General features: G+C 33.1%; 4 protein-coding genes across 8 annotated transcripts; 3 read left to right on the top strand and 1 right to left on the bottom strand.

Moving 5' to 3' along the window:
- Nucleotides 1-6: 6 nt before the first annotated feature.
- On the top strand, nucleotides 7-3168 carry LOC126674736 (WAT1-related protein At5g40240-like). Of its 3 annotated transcripts, none has more exons than XM_056105173.1 (8): nucleotides 7-96; nucleotides 501-779; nucleotides 862-924; nucleotides 1006-1119; nucleotides 1216-1441; nucleotides 1610-1768; nucleotides 2082-2233; nucleotides 2839-3168. In XM_056105173.1, the coding sequence occupies exons 2-8, from the start codon at nucleotides 592-594 to the stop codon at nucleotides 2987-2989; spliced, it is 1053 nt and encodes a 350-aa protein (XP_055961148.1). In that variant the 5' UTR covers nucleotides 7-96; nucleotides 501-591; the 3' UTR covers nucleotides 2990-3168. The 3 variants fall into 3 exon arrangements, with proteins under 3 accessions (XP_055961148.1, XP_050225190.1, XP_050225191.1); XM_050369233.2 differs by lacking the exon at nucleotides 7-96 and adding an exon at nucleotides 177-410; XM_050369234.2 differs by lacking the exon at nucleotides 7-96 and having other exon boundaries at nucleotides 178-609; nucleotides 681-779.
- Nucleotides 3169-4401: 1233 nt separating this feature from the next.
- Nucleotides 4402-6134, top strand: LOC126672264 (uncharacterized). Its single transcript, XM_050366213.1, has 2 exons — nucleotides 4402-4836; nucleotides 6060-6134. Exons 1-2 carry the CDS (start codon nucleotides 4402-4404, stop codon nucleotides 6132-6134), a joined length of 510 nt encoding a protein of 169 aa, XP_050222170.1.
- A 4342-nt stretch (nucleotides 6135-10476) lies between these two features.
- LOC126671434 (WAT1-related protein At5g40240-like) lies at nucleotides 10477-18135 on the top strand. Of its 3 annotated transcripts, XM_050365204.2 has the most exons (8): nucleotides 10477-10573; nucleotides 12092-12286; nucleotides 12424-12492; nucleotides 13882-13995; nucleotides 14535-14772; nucleotides 16072-16230; nucleotides 16544-16695; nucleotides 17860-18135. In XM_050365204.2, the coding sequence occupies exons 2-8, from the start codon at nucleotides 12093-12095 to the stop codon at nucleotides 18002-18004; spliced, it is 1071 nt and encodes a 356-aa protein (XP_050221161.1). In that variant the 5' UTR covers nucleotides 10477-10573; nucleotide 12092; the 3' UTR covers nucleotides 18005-18135. The 3 variants fall into 3 exon arrangements, with proteins under 3 accessions (XP_050221161.1, XP_050221162.1, XP_050221160.1); XM_050365203.2 differs by lacking the exon at nucleotides 10477-10573 and having other exon boundaries at nucleotides 11974-12286; XM_050365205.2 differs by lacking the exons at nucleotides 10477-10573; nucleotides 16072-16230 and having other exon boundaries at nucleotides 11973-12286.
- A 1665-nt stretch (nucleotides 18136-19800) lies between these two features.
- Nucleotides 19801-23726, bottom strand: LOC126674146 (ervatamin-B-like). The gene is made up of 4 exons (XM_050368539.2): nucleotides 23287-23726; nucleotides 21603-21835; nucleotides 20917-21057; nucleotides 19801-20282 (listed from the first exon to the last, which is right to left on the bottom strand). The coding sequence occupies exons 1-4, from the start codon at nucleotides 23714-23716 to the stop codon at nucleotides 19983-19985; spliced, it is 1104 nt and encodes a 367-aa protein (XP_050224496.1). The 5' UTR covers nucleotides 23717-23726; the 3' UTR covers nucleotides 19801-19982.
- Nucleotides 23727-24763: the final 1037 nt, after the last annotated feature.

The raw sequence follows: 24763 nt of genomic DNA, 5'->3' as shown, positions 1-24763 counted from the left end.
TGGAGCCGGAGGTCATGGAGGGTGTCATTGGTATTGGATCATCCAGAGAAAATGGATTTAACAATTACTTTTATATTTTGGTGAGGCCAATGTGGGGTAAGTGGTGAGTCAAGGTGCTATCTTAATATATATACACACACTAGTAGAGTGGGTCGTACAATAGGATAATCATTAATTTACTAAAACCATTTCTTATCTCCAAAGCGGACGCTTTTTGTTGTCAATTGTGCTCATTTTTAAATTTTAATTGCTTGCATATTATTCTAATTTTTTTAATATTAGTTGGTTGGTCATAATGTAATCATATAATAGTTGTATTATTGAACATTAAACTTTAAGTCTTTTTGGCTTTTGTTGTTGGCGAGCCAGCCAGGCCAGAATATTTCTGGAGATGAAATCTTCAATATTATGTTATTCTGCAGCTCTTTTTTCTTACCCTTTTTAAATTAACTCTATGTACATATAGCTCCTTTAATCTCATACATCCCTTTTTTTTTCAGGGAAAGACAAAATATCCTATCTGTCATTTTTCTTGCACAAGGAAGAAGGAAACTAAGTGAAGCATTGTGCAAGTAACCAGGAGTGGAGGACATGGAGGTAGCATCTTGGGTAAGGGATTTACTACCCTTTGCAGCAATGATAGCAGTTGAATTCACTGATGTTGGTGTTTCAACAATCAGTAAAGCAGCTTTAGCTAAAGGAATGAGCAAATATGTTTCTGTTGTCTACTATAATGCCCTTGCTACCCTTCTACTTCTTCCTTATTTCCTCTTCCACAGGTAAATCATCACCGTTTCTTGATTCGCAAGTTTTAAGTTTCGTGCGGATTTTATTTTTTCTAAAAAGTGTCATCTGTTGCAGGAAGAAGAGAGCTCCTATAACACACTCACTTCTTTTCAGATTCTTCCTTCTTGGATTAATTGGGTAATTTTCTTTATCATGTATAGATTGTTCCTAAACAATAATAGTTTCGCTTCAAAACGATTAATTATGTGTCTGTTGTAGGAGTACAGGACAGATATTGTTTCTATCTGGTGTCAAGCTGAGCTCTCCTACTCTTTCATCTGCTTTGGCCAATCTTATTCCCATTTTCACTTTCCTGCTTGCTGTCATTGTAAGGTAGAAGCCCCTTTTTTTTTCCTTCTATGTTTTGCTATTGGAATTGTTTCCTCTTGAAAATGATTGATTTGTTTTTACTGTGATGGTAAATTATAGGATGGAGACTTTTGATGTAAGAAGATCAAGTAGCCAAGCGAAAGCTTTAGGTGCCGTTGTATCAGTAGGAGGGGCTTTTATAGTGACCCTTTACCAAGGCCCTGCTGTTTTGATGAGAACTTTTGACCATCATCAGCTAATTTTCTCACAAAATCCTGAATGGATCTTTGGAGGTGTTCTCCTTTTAGTCGTTTGTCTTCTGTCTGCAACATGGAACATTGCTCAGGTATAATTCTGTCGTCTTATATAGGATTTATCTTTTCTGTTGTTTCTTTTTTCTTGCTAAATTTAGCTCCTTGGTACTATAAAACAATTCGTATGCATATCGTTGAACAGCCGAATGAACGGAATTTAGATATTCCATTTTATACAACTTATTCTTTTCGTTGTGCAGGGAGCTACAGTTAAGGAGCATGGAGAACCAATGACCATAGTCTTCTTTTTCACATTCTTTATCACAATCCAAAGTGCAGTCTTCTCATTGGTATTAGAAAGAAACCCAAATGCTTGGATATTAAAGTCCTCCATTGAAATTGTTGCCATTGTATACACTGTGAGTTGAACTACAACCGACAAAACCCATCATTTTACCATTATTCTGTTAACGTTACACTCTCTTTCCTCAGTATTAATGTTTATAACTTGTGATGGAACGTTAGATCAAACTATTTGTTTGCTATAGGGGTGTAAGTGTAACCAAGTTGAGTCAAATTTTACGGTGTTTTCGCTCGATTACATCTGTAGTACGCTAACACTTTATTTTTTTAAAGAATTATTTTCTTGTTTTTCAATTTTTTATCTAGAAAAATGAGAGAGTATAAGTGGGTTAGTGAAATGTTAATTGGTTGATATTGAATGATTTATAGGCTGTATTTGGGAGTATATTTCGTATAGCTATTCACACATGGTGCTTAAGGAAGAAGGGACCAGTTTATGTAGCCATGTTCAAACCCTTGGGGATTGCCATTGCAGTTTTTATGACAGTCTTGTTTCTTGGGGACACCCTTTATCTTGGCAGGTAAATATCATCTTACTTTAAGTACTACTTATTATCAGCATACTAATAGAATGTTTTCACTTATTTAGTTTAGTGGTGGTAGTACCTTATTGTTCAAATTTAAGAATTTCATATTTGAATTTTTTTACTATTTGTATTTTATTATAAAAAATAAAGACAATAAGGGAATAAATATTGAGGAAATTACGCCCATACGCTTTTTTTTGAAATTTTTGAAAAAACGCTCAACTTTTTGCTGTTGCAAAAATACCTTTTCTATTTTTTTTTTGCACAAATATGCTTTTATATTTTCAATCTACCAATAATCTACGGTTTACTAATGATCTACCAAAATAGCGTATTTTTGCAACTGAAAAGATTAAAGCGTATTTTTATAAATATTTAGCTGAAAATAGGTATTTTTGTAAAAAATTCCATAAATATTTAAGAACTAGATAAATAATTACGATAGATAAAGTTGTGATCGATTCAAGTCTGAGCTTTTACGAATCTAAACTCGGGTTAAAGTTTATATAAATCAGCATTTTTTGTTCCTCAATAATAAAGGGTACAAACTGATTCATCTCTGGAGACATAATGGGGTGCCATATGATGTTTGATTGCAGTGTGATTGGATCAATCATTATTGCAGTTGGATTTTATAGTGTGATGTGGGGACAAATGAAAGAAATGAAAATGGATCTCAAGAATGAAGCTTCCCAATCATCTGGTCCAAAAACTCCTCTTATTCAAACTAGTGCCACTGAAGAAGCTTAATCAACCTTGTACAAACATTGATACCAAGAGATAAGATTGTAATTGAGCCTGTAAAGTTCGAGCTCGACTCCAAAATATAAATCTTAAAATTAGGCTTGAACTAAATCAAAATATTTCTCCATTGTTTTGGCGGGAATTCGGCTCTATATTGAGATTCAAATTAGAGTCTATTCGTGTAATATCTCGCATTGATAATAGGGGTTTTTTTAGACACCCGTAAAATATATTCAAAAATATAATTTGACCAAAGTAATTATACAAATACGGTTTGACCAAAATTATTGTAAAAATACGGTTTTCAATTCTAAAAATACGGTTTTCAAAAAATTCGTAATTTAAATTTACTAACGGTTTACTATCGGTTTACTTAATAAACCAATTTACTATTGTTTGTTTTTTTAATTATAAAATATTAAAGTAACTCATTGCTTAGTTTATTATTAGTGATGGATACCGAATCCTATAGTAAATATAATGGAGCCGAGTCACAGGAGATCCATTCTCAGGTGATACCGGACTCCCCCTGAAGATCCGAAGATATGAAGGAGACGCCGAATCCCTTAAGACTCGGTGATATGCCAATAAAGACCGAATCCTTAGAGATTCGGAGATATGCCAATAAAGACCGAATACCACATGATCCGCCCAAAGCACGTTAGGTCAGGGATTCGGATAATCGACTAAGAATGGAAGTATTGTCCTATTCGGACACAAACACTATATATATATATGGAAGGATAAGCTCTACTTTAGAAAGATAAAACTATTTAGGAAGACGTTGCTAAATAGGACTCTTATCAGATTAAGGTAGATCACGACTAATCAGGAGAATCCCTACGATATTGCCGAATCCCTACAAAGTAGGATTCACCTGCCTAATACGACTCTACTAGGTATATTCGACTACTATAAAAGGAGCACGAGGTATGCCTAGAATGATTATTACATTCATATACACAAAACGCTGCTCAAAACTCTAAACTGACTTTAGCATCGGAGAGTTAATCGGACAACCACCATCCGGTTAGCTTCTACCTTGTTTTGCAGGTCTACTCACCGGTTCAGAAGGCAGACTCCATCAATTGGCGCCGTCTGTGGGAAAAGCTTAACTAAACTTCAAAAAGAAGGAGCTTTTCTGAACTCAAAAACAAATTTCATTGAAGAAGATGACTTCTGAAAGAGTGAACCTGAAAGACAAACAACCAATGGATCCAAAAAACACTCCGGAGATAATCAACGTGACGGAAGACGAGCTTCACAACTCCGGGGAGAAAAGCAATACCGGAGGGCCCTCTTTTTCAACACCTCAATACCAAACTAATCCGATGAGGGGAAGCAACCCAATTGCTTTCAATCTGGGCACTGAAGAACAACAAGCACCAAGCGTAGCAGCACAAGATTCGTACAACGAAATGCTGAAAAAGGTACTAGAATCGGTACAAGCAAATCTAGACAGATTGGCTAGCGAAGTCAAAAGAACGAACGATAGGCACGAAGAAACCATGAGAATCCTAAGGGAAAATTTCAGCCCTACAGCTCCCAGAAGAAGAGGAAGAACAGAAAACGCAAATTCAAGCCGTCGAGAGACAAGAGCAGAAAACAATAAGAGCAAGGAACCCCGAACCAGAGGGAATGGAGAAAGAAACGAAGCAAGAAACCAACGAGAAAATAGAACAAGCGACGAGGAAAGTCCGAATAGAGACAAATCTAACGAGGAATCACCAGAGACACCCAGAAACGAGCACAACCAGGAGGACGCCCGAAGTGGTTTGAATTCAAAAAGAGACAAAAGGAGAGAGAAGGAAAAAGAAGACGCCCCGCCAAAGAGCAAGCGACAGGAGAGAGATGCAAGGAAAGAACAAACTAAGAAAAAACACCAAGAAGGAGAGGGCGAATCGTCAGAAACACCCCAAAAAAGCAAGGCCACGTATGTAGTAGAAGAAGATTTGGAAGAAAAGATCGCCAAAGCACTCAAAAAACTAAAATCTGAAGAGTTGGACATAAACGATCTCAGGTTGAAAGGATCCCCCCTCTCGCCCGAGATCATGGAGGAAACCATCCCACACAGCATGAAGCTACCAATCCTGCCAACTTTCAATGGGGAAGGAGACCCCCGAGACCATACGGCTAGATTCACAGCGACCATGGGGCTACTCAGCGTGTCAGACGCCATTCTCTGCAGGGTTTTCCCTACCACACTCACGGGCACGTCCCAGAGATGGTATAACAAATTAAAACCAGGCTCAATCAAAAGCTTCGCTTCGCTCTCAACAGAGTTCCTCAATAGATATCTCACAAACATCCCAGCAAAAACCACTACTAGCATCCTAAGATCCTGCATCCAAGAAGAAGGAGAAACCCTACGAAGCTACATCGAACGATTCAACAAGCAAGCTATGAAGATTGACAACCTGAACGTCGACATGGCGACAAAAGCATTGCGAGAAGGGACGCGATTCGGAAAATTGGTGGACAAGCTACTAGTCAATAAGCCCACGACTTTCTCGAACTTAATGGGCATAGCCCAGAAATACTTCGAGCTAGACGAAGGGCGAAGGGCGATCCGTGGAAAGGAAGCAAAAGGAAAAGAGTCAAAAGAGAAATCCAGAGAAAAGACCAAGTCCAAACCTGATGACAGGAGAGGAAGGCCAGAGGAGAACAGACGATTCGCCCCCCAGACAAGATATGAATCGAGATATGATCCCAGAGATGACGAGAATAACTTCACCCCGCTAAACACCAGCCGAACTAATGTCCTCATGTGGATCAAAGAAAATGTCAAAAACGTGGTATGGCCACCAAAGATGAAAGCAGAGATAAGAGACACCTGAAAATACTGCAAATTTCACGACGATTACGGACACGAAACAGATAGCTGCAGAGACTTAAAGGTCGAGATCGAAAGGATGATCGACACAGGCGAGCTGAGGAAATTTGTGGCCCGAAAAGAGAAGAGCAATGACAAAGGAGAAAAAAGAAGCAGAGAAGACAAGCCAAAAGAGAAAGAAGACGAACGCCCATCCAAAATATTGGGAACCATACACATGATTAATGGACGAGGACATAGCAGCTCCACGATCAGGAGAAAGCAGAGAAAAGAAGTGATGAACATAAGAGAAACTCACATGCCACCGGTGATCTTTGATGTAGAAGACTATGAATACGTCAAAGCACCCCACAATGATGCTTTGGTAGTAACTACTATCATTGAAAATTGGAACATGAAGCGAATCCTAATCGACGAAGGAAGCGCGGTAAACCTCATGACAAACACAGCATACAAAATGCTTGGAGGAACGGCGTCAAGGCTACGCCGAGTCCCAATTCCGCTATCAGGACTCGGTGGCCCCTCCATCACTCCACTGGGAGCAGTCACCTTGGAAGTAATAATCGGCCCAGAAAGAGGAATAAACAAGAAAGTCATGTCACTATTTAACATAGTGGACATGGAATTAACATACAATGCCATCCTAGGAAGACCTTTCCTCCATGATTCGGCGGCAGTAACTAGCATAAGAGCGTTGGCAATGAAAATACCAACCGAAAAAGGAGTAGTGACGCTGAGAGGAGACCAAGGAATAGCCAAGAAGTGCTATGACGAGTCAGTAGTGGATCTCCAAAAGAACAAGACCGAAAAGAAGGAAGAATAGGAACGGAAAACGACCCATCATCGGTAACGACTTTATGTCTTACCAGATGGCGTCAAATCTATCTTTAATATTTTGTATGCCATCTTTTTATCAATAAAAGTTCAATTTTCCTACTATATGATTAGCCAGACGAACCAATAAAGAAATAAAAATCAAGAACAACCACGAATGATTAAATCAAAGATGAAAGAAGAAAAAATAAGTTAAAGATCAAACTCAAGAAAGGCAAAATCACCAAACAAGGCGAATCAACACGAAAAGGCTGATAGCCAAGAAAATGAGTTTAAATTAACTCAAGGCAAAATCGCCAAACTAGGCAAATCGCCACAAAAGGCGGATAGCCAAGAAAAACGAGTTTAAATTAACTCAGAAAAGGCAAATCGCCAAAAAAGAGTTTAGATTAACTCAAAACACAAAGAGTTTAGATTAACTCGAAATAAAAACAAAAATAAAAGAGTTTAGATTAACTCTATAAAAAAGCAACGCCAAGAACAGGGTTTAGAATAACCCTCGAGGCAAGACAAGTACATAAACAAAAAACTGATATAAGGCGAAAGCACACTTTAGAAGAAGCACGAAGAAAATATATTCATAGATTGCGAATTACAAAAAACAAAATTCGTACATTATCAAATACAATCAAAAGAAAAAACTACTGGACACGGTCCTTAGATATCTTGACAAGAAGGTCACGAGCGATGGCCTGGGGATCCAACCCATTAACTCCAGAAAGATCAATATTAGGATTCTGCTCTAGAAGTTTCCTCCCAATAGCAAGGCGATACTCGCTTATCAAAGCAGAATAAAAATTAAACGGATGTGAAGACCTTCAACCTCCGACCTTAGCTTATCCCTCTCCCCACCAACGAGGGTATTGATTCGAATAAGCTCCTCAATCTCTTGAGTCAAGTCATTGGTTTTCTTCTCGATCACTTTAACTTGGCGATCGTCAATCGCATCCTGCGCCTTAAGTTGCGCCAAAAGGGAATCATGCTCTTCCAAATATGCCTTCAACTTTGCCCTCTCAGACTCGGAAGTCGCCAAAAGAGAAGATAGGCGCTCGACCTCCTCCTCAGTACACTACCGGCGGTCATTCAGTACCAAAACAGATTGAAGAGCCTATAACACCAAAATTAGATCAGTAAGGAAACAACAGAATCAAACAATATTATATTCAAGAAAGAAAACACTTACAGAGAAACCATGAAAACAAGCCAGATCGGAAAGCTCCTGACCCGGCCTAGAACAAAACCATGTAACATCATCAGGAATCGCCAAAGTTCGGATATATTCCGCCAACACTCTAGGATTCAGCAAACTAGCGGGATCCTGACCTTCGACCCACTGCACCAAATCCGGGGCAGAAGAAGAGCTTCCAGGAAGACTCTCCCTCGATGGAGAACCATCGCCAACTCGACGTCTCTTCCTAGACGGAGAATCCAGGTCTCGACCCAAGGAAATCTCTCCCGAATCAGCAACAACCAGCCCATCTGAATTCACATCCCCAACTCCCCCGAGACGGTAAATGATGCTAGAGGGGGAGGTAGCGATGGAACCGCCTCGTCACCTACTGGATCAGCCAAGTCATCATCATCATCTACAACAATAACCTCATCACCCGCAGGCAACGCTATCTCGACGGGAGCGATGGGAATATCAGCAGGAGCTACATCCACATCAACGTCGTCAGAAATAATGTTGGCGATGTGAGCGTCAGGACCGCCCATCGGAACGTCCAAATCTACTTGAAACCCGGAAAGGAAATCGTCAGAAGAAGAAGACATCCTACAAAAGAAACATCAAAAAGAACTTAAGCAAATTAATATACCTTGAATAAAGGAGTAGCAAAGATCCGCCAAGCCTCGAGGAGGATCCTCCAAAGGAAACCATCGATGGCGAAGATGACTATTAACCAAGACATCTAGAACGGGACGCTGAATAGCACCATAGAAAGATATGTCGAAAGCAAGTTTTGACTCGAATAAACTTAAAGGAGACGGACAACTCTGAACTTGGTGAGAAGAAAAACCATCCGAAAAATGAAGAAAAGCAAATTTATGGTAAACAATAAAGAAACGCCTTCGCCAGCGACTGGTTAGGCAAGGAAGATTAATACAAGATCGCCCTTCTCTGCCAAGGGAGAAAACGAAGCAACCATCGCACTTCCTAAAGTCTACGAAATAATACAACACGTTGAGAGAAGGGGCACAACCCCGAAGCCTACACGTCTCCGAAAAGGCGAGCACTACTTTAATCGTACCGGGATAAAGTTGTCCCAGAGCGACCTTTAAATCCCTGCACACTTCTACTAAAAACGAGTTTAAAGGAAACCTAAGACCAGCAACAAACTGCTCCTCGAAAAGAACCGCCCTACAAGAAGAACCCGGAGAATCGGAGGCAGCCATATCGGCACCAGGTAATATTACCCTATAATCGAAAGGAAAGCTATACTTAAAATAGATATCTAAGACTTCACTCATACGAAACTTTGATCTGGTAAAAGCCATAGTAGCGCATGCATCTTCCACTCGACTAAGAGGCATCCTAGAACAGGAAATCACAAATATAAATACAAAATAAAGATCAAACAAGAAATATATTGAAGAACACATTGAAGAACACATCGAAGAACACCAAGAACAGAAAAGGAATTTCCAAAACAATGATCATGAAGAACATATACAAGAAAGAAAACCATATTAACATCCAAGTAACAAAAGGGAACATACCTGAAGATCTGGATAAAACAAGTCACGAAAAACCAAATAATCAGACAAAGAACGAAGAGGAAATAGTTGCAGAAATAAGAACAAATTCGAAAAGCAAGTGAGAGGGAAAAGAAGAAATGCAAATAGATTAAATATGAAAAGTTTTGAATAAGTCATTAATCGTTAAATCACTAAATGTCGACACGTGGCAACGCAGAATCTTACTAAAGAAGAAACGTCGCCTACAAACATATGAAACGACTCGCCCGGAATACAAAGCGACTCGCCTGTATAAGAGGACTCAGCTCCAAAAGAACTAAAATCCACTAAGGCATGAATACCAATTACTTCCGCTCACTTGCGGGGGGCTAATGATGGATATCGAATCCTATAGTAAATATAATGGAGCCGAGTCACAGGAGATCCATTCTCAGGTGATACCGGACTCCCCCTGAAGATCCGAAGATATGAAAGAGACGCCGAATCCCTTAAGACTCGGTGATATGCCAATAAAGACCGAATTCTTAGAGATTCGGATATATGCCAATAAAGACCGAATCCCACATGATCCGCCCAAAGCGCGTTAGGTCCGGGATTCGGATAATCGACTAAGAATGGAAGTATTGTCCTATTCGGACACAAACACTATATATGGAAGGATAAGCTCTACTTTAGGAAGATAAGACTATTTAGGAAGACGTTCCTAAATAGAACTCTTATCAGATTAAGGTAGATCACGACTAATCAGGAGAATCCCTACGATATTGCCGAATCCCTACAAAGTAGGATTCACCTGCCTAATACGACTCTACTAGGTATATTCGACTACTATAAAATGAGCACGAGGTATGCCTAGAATGATTATTACATTCATATACACAAAACGCTGCTCAAAGCTCTAAACTGACTTTAGCATCGGAGAGTTAATCGGACAACCACCGTCCGGTTAGCTTTTACCTTGTTTTGCAGGTCTACTCACCGGTTCAGAAGGCAGACTCCATCAATTAGTATTATAAAAAGGCCAAATAATCAAAAAAGGCCAAATATTTGACGAAAGTTTCACAAAAATTTAAAACTTTCAATTTTATCTAATATGTCCTAAAAGCATAATTTCATTTCAATTTTATTCAAGCCTCAATTGGCATATGCTTGTGCTTATTTGAGCGGAGAGAAGTCATAGGAAACCCTGGTGTAGCCGCTGATGTGGCGTGCCACCATATCTATTAGTAAGTTAAAAGTCCATTTAAGTTCTTACTTTAAAAAAAATCTACACCCTTAAACTCTAAATTATTTCAATTTAATTTTTTTCAAATTTAAAAAATATTCTAAATAATCAATGTTATAATTAAAATTAAATTTTAAATATAAATTAATATTTTTTTTAAAACAATTAAAATCCGTTTGTTTTTGCCGACCGTTTCTCTTCTAACACCATTTTTCTATTAAATTAAACGAACTAATTTAAAAATTAAAATTTTATGCGCTATTTCTTTAAAAAAAAATTTAATTTTTTTCTGAAAAGCGAAAGTGCTGCTGCTCCTCCTCCGGCGAGTAGGAGCAGCTGCGTTTATGGAGCAACAACTCCTCAGATGAGGAGCAGATTTGCTCCTCAAGCGAGGAGCTGCTGCTCCTCAGGTGAGGAGTAGATCTGCTCCTCCACCAGGAGGAGCCTCCTCCAAAAAAAAAATCAACTTTTTTTAAAAATAAGTTTTTTAAAAAAATTGTTGGAAAAAATTTTGTATGCGACGGGAATGGGATAATTATTTAATTAGTTTTAATTACTATATTTTATTTATTTATAGATAAAATAAATGAAGAAGATGGTGAAAATGTTTAAAAAAATTCATAAACATAAAATTGGTAAATACTTTAAATTTTAAGTTGGAACGATTAAAAATTTGAGGGTGTAAATATTATTTTTAAAAGATCGAAAAAATTCAATGATGCTAAGAATCAATTATCCCAATTTTCTGAATTGTATTTACTTGATTAAACTTCCAAATAAGAAGATTTTTTAAATGCCCACTTGTGGGGTAATTGATTCTGACTATCATTGAACTTTTGAGTTTTTTCATTTCAGTCACTAAACTATTTTTTTTTATTTTGATCACCAAACTTTCATTTTTTTAATTTTGCTATTTCAGGCCAGAAATACTTAGCTGGCAACTGGAAGTTGACATGTAACAACCGGATTTTACAAGTTTTATTTTTAAAATTTATCATACATACATAATTTCACTTTAAAAATGAATTTTTAGATCAAATAATGCATCGATGGCAAATTTTCAGGTTAAAAAGAATTAATTCCGGCTGCCATCTAAGCATTTTTTGCCAGAAAATATCAAAATGAAAAAAATGAAAGTTCAGTTATCAAAATGATAAAAAAATAGTTTAGTGACTGAAATAAAAAAACTCAAAAGTTTAATGATTTTCAGGATCAATTACCCCCCACTTGTGATATTAAATTCCAAATTTCATTCGCAAGAATCTTAAATACGCCAACAACGTGAGCTTATATGCATTGACTTTTTTTTTTGATAATTTATATGCATTGACTTGATTATTTAATTTATGTTTTGTCATTGAGATGTATTAATGCTTGCAACTTGGAATCATTCACCAATTCGACTCTTACATTCTTATAAGTTATAATCTCTAATCACATAAAACAATCAAATAAACATTTTAGCATATAGTTTTTGTTGTTCAATCACTAATTTCAAATTGAATTTTGCTAACAACAGAATGGTGGGGAACAAGTGGTTTGACAAGGAAGTGATGGCATTTGCAGCAACAATTTCAGTAGAATGTGCAAATGTAGGAGTTAACATTTTATACTATGCAGCTGCTTTGAAAGGGATGAGCTATTATGTCTTCATTCTTTACACTTATGCAATTGCTACTCTTTTTCTTCTTCCCGTTCCCTTCATCTATTTCAGGTTTTTCCTCTCCTTTTAATATCTCATCTTAAGGCGGTCCGAAGCGTTTCGTATGAGTTTTTGGTTTACGAAACACTTCGGAAACCAAAAATACAACTTGTTCAAAGTTTCCGTGCTTTATAGCTTTGCATTTGTAGGACATCAGGACTGCCTTCATCATTGAAGCTGCCGGTTCTCTTTAGGATTTGCATACTTGCATTTATCGGGTAAATTATTATTACCTCTCTTGAGCCTACTATTGTTTCTTTTTGTTTCGGATAAATTACATATATGGTGTTTGAACTTTTCAAAATCTTTTATTTTGATGTCTGAACTTTTATTTTTTTAGTATCAGTATTATAACCTTTTTAGAGTGTATCCAATCGATGCTTTTATCCATTTTTCTATTACCGGACCACTAAATAGTCTAAGAATAACTTCTAAATTTACTCATATGATTAGTCATTTTATTTTAATTTTATATATATGAAGTGCATCATTGCACATTCAATCAATCTTATTTTTACTAATATGACGCATACGTTCTTGAGTTCCATTGTTGGAAGCACCAAATTGGTATTATGTTTTGAAGTCGAGCAACTGATTTGACCAAAAAATCATTTCGAGACCGAGTTAGTAATTTCAAAAGAGTTCAGACACCAATGTGGGTTATTTTTGTATAGTAGGCATCGATGGGACTTAAATACAAATTTAACCCTAAACTTATAGACGATGGTCATATGGTCAGAATTAATTTTTCCGCCCAGTTGCTTCATAAACTTAAACATTTTAGTCAATTAGCCCTAATTTTGCATGTCAACAACACACACTAATTGAATAACCAAAATGTATAAGTTAATAAATTTTACAAATCAGAAAGTTACTTGTTAGAGCAAATTACTTAATAACCCCAAATATTTTTCATAATTCACACTTTGCTCTCTCTTATTTGAAAATCAAACAATTTGGTCCCTCACTTTTGATTCTGTCAACAATTTAGTCCATCCGTCTATTATTTGTATTAGTCAGTCAAGTTAAAGGACTTACAAATTAAGTTCAAACTTGAGGGACGATATAGTAGAAAAAAAGGGAACTATATCGTCTTTTATTTTAATTTAGTCATTGACGCGGTTGACTAACACCAAAAATGGACGGAAGGATTAAATCATTGACGGAAATAAAACAAGAGATCTAATTGTTTGATTTTCAAATAAGAGGAAATAAAGTGTGAATTATAACATACGTGACTACATAGTAGTAATTAGCTCTAATTTTTAAAATGCTTAATTAATAATATACAAAATTAAGAGGCAAATTTGTGTTTGAGCGACATATATGAATATCTATGATCTCTAATGAAGGAGAAATTCTTAGGTAGAGTCAGTCCATCACGTCATCCATGAACTAAACCTATCACATAATAACATGTCATTAAAATGATGACAATTTTGTAATATTACTGTTCAAAAGTGTAAATAAGTAATAAACGAATTTACAAGATTGCCATCATTTTAATGACGTGTCATTATATGATAGGCTGAGTCCACGGATGACGTTTTAGACTGAGTTTATCTAAAAATCTCTCCTAATGAAGAGTCAATTTTGGATGAAAGCAGGTTTTTAGCGCAGGTAGTTGGAAATAAAGGTTTAGAATACACATCTCCGACTCTTGCATCAGCCATGAGCAATCTAACTCCCGCCTCTACCTTCATACTTGCTGCCATTTTCAGGTTCTCTCTCACACTCTATTTTACACGCTTCTCACTATCGATGAAATTGCCGTGTTAATTTATTTTCCGGTTATTAAATTATAATATTTTTACCAAACGCAACCAAATTTAATTCTTATTTAATTTTGATAAATAAATATTTATTTTTCCAACAATAGAACATAATTTTTTTTGAAACTACAATAAAAAGTAAATATTATGTAGACAATAGAAAAACATGTCCCTTTCAAAGTTTTTCACATCATTTAAAAGGTCATTATCCGTTTTGAAATAAATATATAGTTGGTGATTTAAAAGTAAATAAATATGACGAATATTCTAATTTTTTATTATCTACTCAAGTTATAAAAATACATCAAAAATTAGTTAGTTATTCTTTGTTGTTGAAAAAATAAATATTTAATTACCCAAATAAAATAATTAACATCAATTATCAGTCTATAAAAATACTATAATTTGATAACTGAAAAATAATAATTCAACCAATGAAATTCAATGCAAACGATAATTTGTATCCTTTATATGGGTGCATAAAAAAGGATGGAAAAGCTAAGAATGAGTAGCTCAAGCAGTCAAGCAAAAATATTTGGAACCATGGCATCAGTAACAGGTGCATTAGTGGTCATTCTATACAAAGGTCCTTCAATTTTATCCAATTCATCATCTCCAACACCAACTCTTGATTGGCCTCTATACTCTCCAAATTCAAAATGGCTAATTGGAGGATTCTTACTTGCAATGCAATGTATTCTTTATTCACTTTGGTACATTCTTCAGGTATTTCTATAAACTTTATAATTAATAATTAATAATCGAAAAAAAATATTCAAATTTACGATTTTTATCTATTCTAACCAAAATGTTTAATTTATCAATTTTAGTCTATCTTTAAAAAAAAAAAAAAACATGTTAGTTATAGAAGACTAATGGTATGAAAAAACCTTCATCGTTTAACCCTTTTCTCGTTTGCACCCTAACATTGTAAAATCGCCGATTACACCCAAATCCGTATTTTTCGTTTTTGATTGCACCCTCAAATATTAAATTAATCTCTTTTTATTTGAAAAAAGTTAAAATTAATAATTCATATTTTAACATGTATTCTAAACAACGCTTAATGTTATATTTAAAAAAAAATAATTCTTCTTTCTAAAAAGTTTAAAATCCAATAATAATTTTTTATTTAATACAAATAAATATTATTGTGTTATAAACATGATTATTTTTGTTTTAATTATAACATTAAAAACTATATAAAATATATGTTAAAATATGAAGTATTTAAAAAGAGATCAATTTGATATTTGAGGGTGCAGTTGAAATCAAAATGTGTGTATTTTGATGTTTGAGGGTGCTATTGAAAATGAAAAATGCGGATTTGGATAATATCGGTGATTCTACGACGTTAAACAAAAATGAGTTAAAAGGTGAAAGTTTTTTTTAGACCATTAGCGATAACATAACAGATTACATAGCTAGTGTTTATTTCTGCAACTGACTTTAATTAACACTAACAAAATCAAAAAATCAAAATTTTAGTTTGAATTGATAAATGTTACAAAGATTTGATTTTTTTCGCTTGAAATATTCATTTTACAGAGGCCTAATAATAAAAAAATCTAAATATTTTTGGATGCGGCTAATTCTAACTAAATCTTTCAAAAATATTAATTTTAGGTCTATTTTATACTTTTTGGTTTTAATTATAGCCCTTTAACCAGTTTAATGACATATTCGTCCAAAAAAGCAAAACCTTTTCAAATACTTTTAATTTTAACTAAACCTAATTTCAACTAATAAATATTTATTAATATTATGGTATAGTTGACGAAATTGAAAGATATTAAAATTAAAAAGTTAAAAAAATTGACTTTTTTTGGATGAATAAGCCTCTAAATTAAATAGTTGGTTAAAATTAAAATTTATTTATTTAAAATTGACCCAAACTGACGATTTTAACTTTTTTTTTAATTATAATTGACCGTATCTGCAAAGGTTTGACATTTTTTTGTTGATCAAACTCTTTTACAAATAACTGTATAGCTTATATAAGTTATCAACAACTATTTGATGCAGTCTCAAATTCTGAAGATATGCCCAATAGAGCTACTAGTGACCTTTGTATACACATTGTGTGTGACAATCATTTCAGCACCAATCTGTTTAGTTGCTGAAAACAATTCGGATGCCTGGCGACTAAAACCTGATATAGCCCTTATTGCAATTATTTACTCGGTAAGAATTATTAATTTTTTAATCTATTATTTGTCTGAATTTAATTATTAAACAACAAAAGTTCATTTAGCCCCTCCAACGTAGTACAAAATATCAAATAAAGCTAATTTCATTGTTTAGATAAAAAAACACTCATAAACTTGACATTTTCGCTCTTTCTAAGGTGGCAGAAATATATTGGACAATTTGAAAAATGCGTCAAAATATCAAATTTGAAAATATTTTACAAAATTTAGCCTTATTTGATATTTTGCGTCAAATTCAAGGGGGAAAATAATATTTTATTGAGTAATTAGAAGTTGTTTGTTTGTAGGCAATGTTTGGACGATGTTATAGTACGATTGTTCATTCATGGGGTTTACGCTTGAAGGGTCCTCTCTATGTTGCAATCTTCAAGCCCTTTTCAATTGCTATTGCTGCCATTCTAAGTGTCATTTTCTTTCAAGAGGATCTCAATCTTGGCATGTAAGTTCTCATTCTTCTCTTATTTCGTATTACACCAAACGGAACCGAAAAATTATGTTTGGCTCGGTTCAATTTAGTTAGAAAATTAATTTTTTTTTATATATTTATGTTTTGTCTTTTTTAATTAAAAATTAATTTCAATATTAAAGAATGGTTGTCTAATAACTCTCTAGATATATTTATTAGAATTAGGGGTGGGCAAAAAAAACCGGTCAAACCGATTAACCGAACCGAAACCGGAAATCCGAACCGGAAAATGTGGTTAACCGGTCCAGCGGTTTAGGTTTAGGTTTTGATTTTTAGTTTTCATGGTTAATGGTTTAGGTTTAGGTTTTGGATTTTAAAAAACTGTGGTTAATCGGTTAACCGGTTTATATATATATTCATATATTTTTAATAATTAATAAGATATATTTTATGATCTGTAAAATAATATGGATTTTATAATATACACAATAAAATCTAATTATAAAAATATATTGACATATATTTTATTTAGGAATATTTATATATTTTAGGAGAATTTATATATGAAAATATTTTAAAAAAAAATTGTTTTCCTTATTACAATATTTACTTAACAGAAATAGGAATATTTAAGTATATAAATAGTAGAAAGTGGACGTGAACAACACCACAAACAATTCAAAAAATACAAATCTAGCTTTAATATTACTCATAAATTATTTATAAATAATAATAGTTTTAAATATTTGCATTGACTTAACTATTCATAAGATAGTTTAGATTTATATTTTTAATATAATTTGAATTTCTATAGTTTTTTTTGCTTGCTAAAAAATCAAATAGAATTAAAATTTTATCTTTTTTGTCTTTAATTTTTCTAATGGTTATATGGTTAAAAACCGTAAAACCGAAAAACCAAACCGTTTTTTATGGTTAACCGATTTACCGGTTAACCGTTTAAAATTTTAGGTTTAGGTTTTTAATTTTAAAAACCGTATTACAATGGACCGGTTTACAAATTGTCCTCATGGACCGGTTAACCGGTCCATGCCCACCCCTAATTAGAATATTCATCTATTGTATAAAATTTATTAACTTATATGTAAACTATATATAATCGCTAAATATGCTAAAATTCATGATGTATTTTGTAATCAATCCATGATTTAACTACTTAGCAATTTCTTTGTATTGCAGTGTGATGGGAGCTATAGTGATATCAATTGGATTTTATGGTGTGATATGGGGGAAGGCTAATGAGGATGATGATGTTTTTCATAACTTACCGTCGCTCAAGGATCCAACTCATTCGATCAAACGAAATAACAATTCATTGTCTTGAAAATTAAAATTAAAATCATCGAATCAGTCATGAGTTATTAACCAATTGGTTTAGCTATTAGAATTATTAATTAAGTAGGTTGATATTTGCGCGTTACGCGGGTGAAATGGATAGATTTATACTTTTTTAAATTTAATTTTTTGATATTTTAAATTAAATTTATATTTTTTTCAAATTTTTAATGTAAATTAAATTATTTATAATTTATTTAATATAATATAATTAAATTGAGTGATTAAACTTTTGTTTTCGGATGAATAAAATGTATATTAAAAGTCATAAGATATGGTAAAAATCAAAACATAAAGTTTTCGCACAAAATAATGGCACACCCTTAATGACACATTAGAAACTGCGACTTAGAGGGTGTTTGATAACTCAACTTATTATTTAAATTAATATATTAAGCACTTAATTGTTTTAAGTTGATTTGATAACTTAAAAAAGTTCAACTTAAATTATTCAGTTAAGTCAAAAACCACTTAAAAATAACAAGTCAAAAATTTTGGCTTATTTTTTTTACTGAAAACGTTATATTATTAAATATTAGTTTATCACTAAATAAGCTTTATATTCTTATTATTTTCAATTATTACTAATAAATAAAAATATTTTATTACATATATTTTAATTTTTTACTTTTTTTAATATAATAATAAGTGTATTATATTTATATCATACTAAGTGTATTATATTTATATCAGCACTATTTTAATTTTTTACTTTTTTTAATATAATAATAAGTGTATTATATTTATATCATACTAAGTGTATTATATTTATATCAGTACTTAAAATTGCAAAGTACTATTTTTTTCATTAGAAATATTTAATTTTCTATCTCTACTTTTCTTTTTTATAGTTTATATGTCATTTATTTAATATTTCCTCTTTTTGATATTATTTGAAGTTATGTTTGTAATTGATGGAAACCGAACTCCAATATAACTATAATAGAATCAAGTCGTACATGATCTACCCTTAAGGGAGAATCCTAACACTCGCCTAAAAGCCGAAAGCCTGATGGTATCGACACCTGATTCCATGAGATTCACCAAACTTGAAGATTATCAGATCTAAATGATTTTTTAAAATTTTAAAAATTAGTATTTTATTTTAAGGGCTAATTTTTAAGAATTTATTTGTACTTTGACCTGATAATTGCCACGGTGGCAGATTGTGTGGCACGCCGCATAGGCACTATATCAGCAAAATTGAGTGTCAATTGAGTGTTGCACACAATTGAAACCAAATAATCGATTTCTAGCCAAAATCGACGAAATTTAAAGGTCATGACTTTTGTGGAATTTTTATGAAACGTTTGACCTTTTTATAATATTTCGCCTAAAAATTAACTTTTTACAAATCTTTATTCTGACTATATCATTACATACTTTGAAATTAAGCACACGATATACCTCCATTGTCCATTTTTTTTTAAATTGGCATTATAGTGTATTAATATTTTTGTTGCTGGAGCTTTAATATATCTCTTTGGTATATTTTACCAAAAAAAATAATATTATCGTTGCTCGGTTAGCTATTTCCATTTCCTATTGTTATTGTGGTTCAGGAGGAAAATCTGTTACATCTAATATTTCACTGTCCTGTTGTATACCATGTCTAGTTTATAATATTAATATATCCTCTTGCTGTGCGAGTTAACAGTTCTCTGTTAAAACGTTGTGCAAAACAAATATATGTTTGTCGAAACGATAAATCCTAAAATTCTAAATTAGTAGAAAATGTAATAGAATATAAAAGTTAACAGTAATATTGTAAATTAAGTTACATAGGAAGGTGAAAGATATACTTTAATAATCTTTAATCAGATTAATTTATTATTATACGGCTCCCTTAAATGGCGAAACATACGTCGTCCCGGGAACATTTTAGTTTTAAAAATAAACTAGACGGGATTAATAAAGATGGCTTTATTGTATATTATTATCCATCATACAAGAAGATACTTCAAAGATCAGAAGCTTTTCTTGGTAGCTGTTTTCATTGTTGTAGCATTCAGAATATCATATTTAGCTGAAAGATATGGACTGGAGCTGGTCTTATTATTTATTATTGGGATTGTACCCCACAAATTAATATCACACATCCCTCTAGAATCTCCAGTGTTGCGCTTCATGAACATATAACCATTTATTCCCCATCGTTTTCCCCATGAATTCTTTATAATCCAGTAATCTGTCTCATTTTCCGTTCCGTATGCTACGATTAATACCGCATGATTTGTACCTTTACAACACGGGCCCGTAAAGAAACCCTATCACAAAGATAATCACAGTTAGCATTTCACCGATTAATCCAATCACTACAAGAAATTCTATATCTAGCAACAAATTCTTTTACAGCTAATTTTGTTTTTGCTGCTAAAAAACGTTTTGCAGCATTAATTTCGAAAGTTGCTGCCATTAGTTAAGTTATAGCAGTATTTTACAGTAAATTTTGTTACCAATTAACTAAGGCAACGTTTTATTAGCAGCAACATGCCACAATTTTTTTTGTTGCTATATGTTAATAGTAACAATTTTAGCAATATTAGCAGTAAAAATGTTTGGTGCGAATTCTAGTATTTCTTGTAGTGAATTTTCAAAAGGTCTAATGGTGCGAAAAATTATTTTTTTTTTATTGGAAATCAATTTTTTTTTTTGCCAAAGATTATTGGAAATCAATTAAAACCTTTAAAAATTATAAATTTTGACCAATTTGACTAATTTGCTGAAAATCTATGCAATTTGACAAAATCGATTTGATTATGGCTACGTAATAACGAAGAGTTTCGAATTAAGATGCCATAAAATTATATTAAATCATTTTTGAAAACGTGAATAGATCTCTAACGAACTGACCAATTATATTAAATAAATTTAAGATTTGTACGTATCATAAGAACTAACCTTAGAGTAAAACTGAAATGTTGTGTCACTGGCACATATAAGCACGCTTACAGGTTGAATTGCAACAGCTTTCAATAGCGCATCCTCATTTCCGTAGGGAACTTTAGCATATCCATCAATGGCTGCCGCACGATTATTCAACTGTCATGTGTATAAATAATATATAGAATATTAGACAATGAGAGGGAAAAAAAAACAAAGCCATACCTTTAAAGAAATAATTCACTATAGAAGAGGAGAAAAATAAAATAAAAATAGAATCTTTTGATAAGATAAAATGTTACGAGGATTATAGATTTTGAAAACGGAAACGAGCCTTTTATGTTTGGTCCGAATATCAAATTGGCTCTCTATGTTTGAAAATATACTGAAACGCATTTATTTATCTGTATTTATAATTGAAATTGAAATTTTATATAATAATACAGTATCCATTTGATAACTTGTGAAAGTTAATTTAATATCCATGTATGTGTTCTTTTAATATATTTGAAGGCAAAATGATATTTTTATTTAAAACTGGACTATTTCACCGAATGTTTTTCTTTTGATAATTAGAGAAAGGAGAAGCGCTTGTGGGAGGAATCAATCCCACGACCTAGCTAGCAGATTACTGCCCAGCGCTTATACCGTTTGAGTTATAGCTCATTAGTTATTTCTCCGAATGTTAAAAGCGAAGTAGTTGCCTTATCCTTTTGGCATTGCATATGTCGAGCTTTATATGGATAGTCGGACTCGGTGTCTATCCCACGATTTTTTATCGCAAATTTGTATGCATTGGCCACCCATCCAGGGTCACAACCACGGGCAAAACCATTACAATCAACCAACTCTTGTTCAGAGAGGTCAACAAGAGATCCAGTAGCGATCTTGTTTATGCCTTCAATAGCTCCAATGCCAGAAAATATCCAACAAGAATCTGCAAGTTACAGTAAACAAATAGCTAAAATTGATCAATAAGAGGATTATAACTTATAAGAAAACATGGGGATCCATAAAAGAAGGAAATATTGGGATATTCATCATGTGTATATCCAAACTATTAACTTATTTTGGGTGATTAAACTTTTATTTTTGTCATCTTGGCTACTAAACTTTAATTTTATTTCATCAAGAGGTTTTCCGGAGAAAAAAAAAATTACGTGGGAGCCCATTTTTTTTTACTTAAAAGTTTGCTATGCATGCATTATTTAACCTAAAAACTCCTCTCCAAAAAGAAATTTTATATATATATATATATATATATATAAAATATGTTTTCAAATTAAAACTAACAAAATTCGATTAGCATGTGCCAATATCCGCCTGTCACATATGCATTCTTGTGGGTTAAAATATACCGCGGTTACGTAATTAGAGGTCTTTTACAATTCAGTAATCAACGTTTCATCTGTTATATTTTAACAACTCAACGTTTATTTTCATTACAATTAGAGATTTCTAATTCATTTGAGGTGAAGTTTTATTTACGTGGTAAAGGAAACCCAATCGTATATCTTTCGTGTGACAATTTTTTCAATAGTATGGTCCTTTGTTTGTCGCTTTTTTGAATGGTATTGTATGCCGATTTTTGAATGATATGATACTTCAAATGTCCTTTTTTTATGTTTACATGGTGTTCTTACGTGGTAAAATTGAGTTAGCAAACTATTTTACATTCTCATATAAGTAAAATTTTGCTATAAATAAATGGGTAACCTCTTATTCTAACAAAAATAAAAAGGCCTAATGGCAAAAAAAAACCAAACCTTTACGACTTATTGCAATTATATCCAAACCTTTTAATTTTTGCAATAATATCCAAATTCCATTTTTTTATTGCAATAATATCCAAATTGCATTTTTTGTAGCAATAATAGTCAAATTGATGGCTAAATTTGTTGTTTTCAATTAAGATATTAGGATATTATTATGTTTTGATGTATAATAATATAGTAAAAGTCCCCAAAAATGGCAAAAAACTCAAAAAAATTCACATAAAAAGTGCAATTTGGATATTATTGCAACAAAATAATGCAATTTGGATATTATTGCAAAAATTAAAAGGTTTGGATATAATTGCAACAAGTCGTAAAGGTTTGGGTTTTTTTTGCCATTAAGCCAAATAAAAATAAAGTTATCAAAATTTAACAAATGAAATGTTGGTTATCAAAGTGTAAAGGTCTATAGTTCGGTATCTGAAAAATATTTTAACCAACATTTGCCATACATTTTCTTTTAAAATAAAATTAAAATATAGTAACCAAAATGAAAAAACTTAAAAGTTTCATCACCAAATTAAAAATAAAAAAACGATAGTTTAAATACCCGCATCATCAATTACCCCAAATAATGGTTATTAATATTCGAATAAACAAAATATTGACGTACTGCAGTTCCCTTGATCTTTGACCTCAGTAACAGCCCCTTCGCGTCTCCAATCCATTGACGGAGGAATAACACCAACAGTATCAGGAAACGGTACCCTATGTCGGAGAAGATCCGCAGAGTCGGAAGCAGAGGGATGACCCAAGCCCAAGCGAGAAGCTGCGAACTCCTCGGAGGAGAGATCAGCAAAGGCATTTAGAGCAAGGGTATATGAAGTGTTGGGCTGAGAGTTATGGTCGGTAACAAATTTGAAGTTGTCCTCAAACACTTTGAGCCTATGCAACTTCTCTTCCTCTGATGCGTATGTTTTGGCATTCTGTTTGGTCCATGTTTCAAACAGCTTAGAGATGCTACGAGATGAATAAGCACTGGTTAGGTTACACCAAAGTAGAGTTATCAAGGAAAGGGTAGCAAAAAAATAGTGCAACTTCATTTTTTTCTAATCCACACCTTTTTGTTGGTGAATGGCCAATTGTGTCTATATATATATAGGATTGATTGCAACAGTAAAATGCACGAATATTTCACATGACGGTTGTGCTATGTTATTTGTACGACAAATGTGATTTTAATATATTTAATTTATTGTTTATTTTTTTTGGCTTATTCATAAAAAAAGGCTGATATGATCAAAAACTACCCAACTTTATTTTTTTTAATAGCACCGCGACGTTGTAATTTCGTCAATTGCACCATATTTTGTATGTTTGTTTCAATAGCATCCTAAATTAAAAAAAAAACGATTTCATTATTATAAGAATTAAATTTTATAAAACAACCAAATTTAAGGGCATTTTATACCTTTTTCTACTTGGCTAAATTCTAACAAGCCCCTTAACTTAAATACATTCAAAACAAACCCTCTTCTTTAACTTAAATACATTCAAAACAAACCCTCTTCTCCACTAATTCAAATAAAAACAAAAATAAAAACCTACTTTCCCCGATATCTTTTCTGATAACTTCCCCGACCCACTGCAACTTCCGAATCCGCCACCACTTGCCGCCGCTTCCGGAGACCAATAGCTAGTCTTCCATCTCGCCTTCCCCAAGGAAGACCAGCTGTTGCTAGTCTTCTGGCCATGGAAGGCGAGTTGCTCGTCTTCCATGGAAGACCAGCTGCTTATCTTCCATGGAAGACCAGCAGCTCGTCTCCGGAAATAGTGGAGACGGAGAGCGGCGGGTTCGAAGGGAGACGGTGACTGAAATATTTTATTTAATTTATTAATTTATATATTTTTTTATTTTGTGGAAAAGAGGGTTTGTGTGTATACTTTAGAACTTTCAAAAAATATGAAAGATTTGTTTTAAATTTTATCCAAATAAAAACAGTATAATTTCATGCTTCAGAGTGCTATTGAAATATAAAAAATACGAAATATACTGAAATTGACGAAATTATAATATCGTGGTGCTATGAAAAAAAAATTGGTAGTTTTTGAACCTATCAACCTAAAAAAATTAGCTCATTTGTTTGAAT

Source organism: Mercurialis annua, linkage group LG3 (genome assembly GCF_937616625.2).
Source record: "Mercurialis annua linkage group LG3, ddMerAnnu1.2, whole genome shotgun sequence".
In the NCBI taxonomy this organism is placed as follows: domain Eukaryota; kingdom Viridiplantae; phylum Streptophyta; class Magnoliopsida; order Malpighiales; family Euphorbiaceae; genus Mercurialis; species Mercurialis annua.
The sequence above is the reverse complement of the archived record's forward strand: the minus strand, read 5'-3'. Positions and strand labels throughout refer to the sequence as shown.